The 6,000-nt window shown below is 41.3% G+C and overlaps 1 protein-coding gene across 3 annotated transcripts in view; it reads left to right on the forward strand.

The window, feature by feature from the left end:
- epha10 (EPH receptor A10) overlaps positions 1-2,787 on the forward strand; it is a 197,138-nt gene extending 194,351 nt beyond the window's left edge. For all 3 annotated transcript variants that reach the window (XM_086061976.1, XM_086061977.1, XM_086061978.1), the window contains one exon: positions 59-2,787. In XM_086061976.1, coding sequence (XP_085918102.1) covers positions 59-173 — 115 coding nt within the window. In that variant the 3' untranslated portion in view covers positions 174-2,787. The remainder of the gene's footprint in view (positions 1-58) is intronic.
- The last annotated feature ends 3,213 nt before the right edge of the window (positions 2,788-6,000 follow it).

Consider the following 6,000-nt stretch of genomic DNA (forward strand, 5'->3'; position numbering starts at 1 on the left):
AGCTTTCTTCTTGAGTTGTTCCCTAATTTGACACATTGAGTGAACTGCGTGTTTGCAGAGATGTACTGAGCCTTGGCATCACTTCCCTGGAGCACCAGAAGTTGATCCTGGCTGCCATCCAGACCCTACGAGCCCAGGTCATCCAAATGCACGGGCGTGGCGTGCAAGTGTAACAGACGGCCCAAGGCACTGCTGCCCGCTGCAGGCTCGCGCGCACACGCAGATGGCGGATGATGGGGTGGAGACGAGGCAAGAGAGACTTGTCTTTCCGAGCGAAGGGCAGATCAAAGGACCTCGCGCTCCTCTATTTACTCCTCTTTCCCATTCTTCCTCACGCCTGCCGCTATTCCTTCCGTTCTTTTTTTACTACGAAGCCCCTCAGAGACGAGCGACCAGTCCTTCTGGTGACGAGGGGGTGGCAGAGGAGTGATGTCATGTGACTTTTTTTGTGACCTCTATCTGCACTTTGACCTTCAAAAACTGTGTCAGCCAAATCGTCCTGGTTGGGAATCAGCGAGAGAAGAACATCTTCCAGAACGGTGACCTCTGAGCCGCGGTGGCTGTGGACTCCAAAAGGTGACTGGACAACTTTGTTCCCTTTACCACAATTAAGAGTTATTTTTTTGTTTAGTACAGTATACTGGCCTTGAGTCAAGACTGACAGACACTTCTCCGCCGGCTGATTTCACTTGAAATACGAACGGACATAATCTAAAGATGTGAAATAGCATCACAATGCCAGAAGTGATCTCATATCAGATGGTGGAGGGATATCTTTGAATATTGAAAATGGCAGGCTTGTAATCCGCCGACTCAGAGCAGCAGCTGTCAATACTTATGAAGTCTGAGCTGTCCCATGCAAAAGGGTCCAACGAGTTTGAATTTAGTATTGAAATGAGGCATGCGAAAACACTTGAAATGAGCGGGGTTGATGTACGAAGAGAGTAAAGTAAGCGGACAGGCCTAAATAGAGCCTGGGGAACGATGGAAAGAACTTTTAGGAATATCGGCCTGCTATATTTTTTTTTGTACTGATGGGGGGAAAAAAGCTGGCAAGGGCGTGTCGAGTAGAAATTGTGTTTGATCACCCTTAATTTATGTCACTGTCTGTTTCAATCCTCGTTTTCTTCTCTTTATCTTTCTCTCAAACCGTCTTCTATGTGCAAATGAAATATTTGATTTCCCTTTGTAATTGTCCCCTCCGAAGGCTCGCTCGCTACCACAAGTACTTTAAAACTCAGGTCAACTCTGGAAGATGACCCAAATCTCATATTTATTTGTTTAATAACAACCTCTATAGATGATTTTAAAGCAGAGGTTAGAATGGTTAGTTAAAAGTATTTAATGTAAATGACAAAGTGAGTTTGCTAATTATATGACTGTGAGATATTGAACGTTTCGTACGAGACTACCAATGGAGGATGTTAGCTGTGTCTGCACACAGTATCTGTGTACTCACAAACAGTTTAGTCTGTTATCATTGGATGTGGTGTGTGTGTGTGAATACAGTATTAGAATGTCCTAACAAAAGATGTGCAAAATCCAGGTCCAGAAAGTAAAGTTTGGCTTTAGCCTCAGGTGCTAGTTAGCTAGCTCCCATCGTGCTTGTTTACTTGCTAGGGAGCTAGCTAGCGCCCATGGTGTTTGTTTACCTGCTATGGAGCGAGTTAGCTAGCTAGCTAGCGGCTATGGTGCTCGTTCACCTGCTAGGGAGCGAGCTAGCTAGACTGCATCCTGCTTGTTTACCTGCTAGCTAGGTAGCTAGCGCCCATGGTGCTTGTTTACCTACTGAGGAGCGAGCTAGCGCCCATGGTGCTCGTTTACCTGCTAGGGAGCAAGCTGGTTAGCGCCCATGGTGCTTGTTTACCTGCTAGGAAGCGAGCTAGCTGGATAGCACCCATAGTGCAGCTCGCTCCCTAGCAGGTAAACGAGCACTATGGGTGCTAGCTAGCTAGCTAAAGGCTAAAGCCAAACTGTAGCAGGGTTTACGTGGCAGGGACCAGGATTTGCGACCTTTGCATAACAATGTGTTATTTTTTTCTTTAGTTGCGATTACAGTATGTGTTTTTCCATTCCTGTTGGGTGTTTGTGTACAGTGATCTGACCCGTCACCTTTTGGTAATCATTACAGCAGATTTGAAAGAGAGCGTTTAGTTGAGCGTCTTTCAAAATTTCCGATAGAAATAATGTAACCGGTTTGTATTTGCGACAGAATGCAGTTTGCGTGGTTCTGCTTGTTCTTGTCTCTCTTAGTAATTGTCAAATTAGAGAAACTCAGGCAGGCAGCTGACAAATTTGAAACATTTTCATTTGTCAGCCGACTGCAAGGCCTCACAGTCACAGTAAAACATGAAGAAAGGAGCTTAATATTTCTTAATAAGGAGTTTAATATATCACACACACGCACCGATACAAACAAAAAGCAGCATCATGCATTCACGTGCACAAAAAATAATGATGGGACCTTGTTGCCACAATGAATGAAATGTAAACCCTCTCTTAACCCATCTCTTTCCATTATATGTTTAATACTGTAAATATGTACTTGAAAATGCTAAATCTATTTTTATAATTTGTTTGAAGAACAATGTGTTGAATATTATATCTGCTCACTGTGTACGGGGTTATTCGTTTGAATTTAGGGCCACGGCCAACAAACTCTGGTGTTTGGAATATTTTAAAAAAAAAAAATGTCTTTTTGTTAATTTTTGATGATTTTTACCCATTAGAAGAAATTCTGATGGCTGTTACAATTACGAACTGTGTTATTAAAAAATCTCCAATATAAACAAATGTATCATTCATCATGTGTCATAGCATTGACTGCATTTGAGGATTTGAAAATGTCCAGTGGTTCTCGAACATTTTAAACCCAAAAACAAGACAGATTATATTGGGAAAACTTTATTTAATGTATTTGAAAGCCACGCTAACATTTTGTAGTCTTAATATGAACAGTGCGCTTGAATGTAGTATATCATTCCAAATCCGCAAAATATTTAGACCTGCTTGTGTAGTATTGGGCTATGTAAGTCCCGGGATAAGCGCAACTAAACCATGTCTGCCATCTAGTGGTGAATGTTGATATTACAAGTTGAAAGTACAGTCCATCATTTGCAGTTTAGCACCCAGGAATTAGCATACTTTCGATATTTTTTTCCCTGGCCGTTTTTTCCCCAATTATTCCCCTTTTTCATTTAATAAAAAAAAAAAAACACTATAACGAAGATGTATCAACTTTTTGGGGAGAATTTTTTTTGTTTTAAAAAATATATATATTTTGAAATGTAGAATATGGTACGGAGCACCTTGTTGATAACGTCAAAATACTGTACTGTAGATGGTGGAAGATGTAAAAATTAATTGATTAAATATATTGTGACAAGCGCAATGCACGTTCAGTAGGCTATCGGTACTTGGCATTGGAAAAAAAAAAGTATTGAACATCCCTAGTCCGATATTGTTATTGATAGCCGCGTTTCCACCGCAGGAACTTTGGGCTAAATTTACGGGGCCAGCCCTGTATGTGCACGTCTCCACTGCAGGAGCCTTCCCAATCGGGCCACATTTACAGGAACTTACGGGGACGAGCGGAGGTCCTACTCGAGGGTATGTAATCTGCCGGCCCGATAAACTCCCGATCGGGATTTCGTGTTGATTGGCTAAAAATAATTTAGTATAAAAAATTATCTTACCTTCATGCGCGAGGATGATGCATTCTCGGCTTAATTCTCTTCCACCAAAAAAATGCTCTTAATAATCCTTTGCCTATTTCCGTTCCACTCTACTGTTAGCCTTTTTAAATTCTTCATCTAGACGCCGTCTCCTCTCACTCAAACCATCCATCCACGCCAAGTACATTAAAAAAAAAAAGCAAAAAAACCCAGCAACTGCCAAAAGTTTTTCTCTTCTCTTCAAATTTTTACGGCGCCGTGCTCGGGTGACATCACAGAAACCGTCGCAAGGCGATTACGTGTCGATCGAAACTCGTGACTTGCGAGTCAGCCTTTTCAAATTCTTCATCTAGACGCCGTCTCTTCTCACTCAAACCATCCACCCACGCCAAGTACATGAGAAAAAAAAAAGAGAATATGTGTTATAATTTGGGGACGGGGCAAAAAATGAGCTCGGTAGACTTTGAAAATTGGTCGACAAAATGTTCTGCCTGGAAACGGGGGCGGGGCGATTACCCAAGTAATCCATGCAATAGATTAGGTCAAATCAATTCCTTCCTAATAAATCTTTTCCATTGTTTACATTTTCAAACGGTCACTTCTACAATATTCCTAGAAAATTACAATGCCCCATCCGTGGTGAGCAATTTTTAGAACAAGCTCACAAATACTCACGCGTTCCTTGCGGGTATTCCTATTAGCATTACGAAATCAGTGACAATTAGTTTGACACTATATAGAGCAAAACCCTTTTTATTGTAGTTTTGTAATCACATTAAATATTCTAGACTACAAATGTAGGTTAAGCCTCAAGTAGACAGTATCCCAATATTTAGTATTTTTTTGCTGAAGTCAGAAGTTTGAACGCTGCGAAACAGCGAGTGACGACGGGAATGTTTGATTGCGCGGGGGTAGCCGAACGCTCGGAGACGAAACTCATTACGTCTCAAACTCCAATCCGCAATGCCAATAAGACGGCAATATCAAAAGTATGGATTGCTGCCGCCGCCTCTGTGTTGGATAAATAAATAAGAATGTATTTTTCAAATCCGCTGTCAGAACACACACACACTCACACACACAATATGGCACAGTGACCCATGCGAGCAGGCTGTAAAGCATGCAGCAGCACTCGCGTCCACACGCCCACGCAATTGCCCGCAGCAGTCCACCACAACGCTGATTTGCATTGGCAATCATTTCCCAATACGCGTAGCACTGGTCCAACTGTGGGTGTTGCATAATCAAGTAGTAAGTAATATAACCTCATTCCCCGAGCGAGGGACTTAGTAAGTTCACATGTTAATGCAGCCGGAGTGTGAGAGAGAACCACGAACTAGCAAAAGTATCCTTGGCCAACTAAACCCAAAGTTGAATTGGAGAGTAAACAGATTAAAGGCATTAACCTTGTAACAGATCCAAGTACGAGCAGCACAGGTAGACTTAATGGGTGAAGAATGAGCTCGTTCCGAAGGCCACTGGCTTGTTTCTTTGCACGAGAAGTGAAAATAGGAGCGTACTTTTAATTGGAGAGGGAAGCAGAGGAAGGGAATCGATTAAAGTTTGTCTTCTATTCAACATACTGCATTTATACTTTATTGGTATTAGTGTTTTATTTCTTCACTAATAAATGCGTAAAAGTTCCCGATGTAATGACGAGGTCATGTGACATACAGCATAGCTCTCTATTACATTTTTGCAAGAGTTTGTTGTCTTTAAATATGTACTTTAAAAAAACTCTTATTGGGAAGATTGCAATTTTGGTACAGATGTACTGCCAAAATGGCCGCAATTTCAAAAATGAATGATGTTGGGAGCCAAATATGGTATGAGACGTTTGAAACCAGTGCTCAGAAGACACAAAAATAGTACAATATCCTTGTTGTTGTTCTTATTATTTGTGCCATGTCAGTGCGTAAAAGGCAAAAACTGTATGTTGGAAGAATGAAACTAATTGTTTTAACCCCTGACTTGTACATGCCCAGGGCCAGCACAATACAAATGAAGCAATTAATGAACTGTTTTCTGCCTTCGATTCCCTTATGATGCAACAACAGATGTCATTATAGAGTGTGCTCTTCTTGTATACAGATTTATTAATTATATTTTGCCAGATAAATTTTTTTTAAGGTTTTGTGTCAATGTGCTATCATGTGTCCAGTGGTTTAGGTGCCAAGCTACATAGTGTTTGGGTTTAGCTTAGTGTTTGTATAGTATGTTATTATTTAGTTTATTCAGTTGGATCTTTCTGTGTGTGCCTTGTTTACATTCTTGGTTGTGAAAATAAGTGCTTCTCTGCACCTGGGTCTTCCATAACGGTAAAGCC

This window comes from Leptonotus elevatus, chromosome 19 (genome assembly GCF_054856555.1).
Source record: "Leptonotus elevatus isolate MCC_2025b chromosome 19, RoL_Lele_1.0, whole genome shotgun sequence".
Classification (NCBI taxonomy): Eukaryota; Metazoa; Chordata; class Actinopteri; order Syngnathiformes; family Syngnathidae; genus Leptonotus; species Leptonotus elevatus.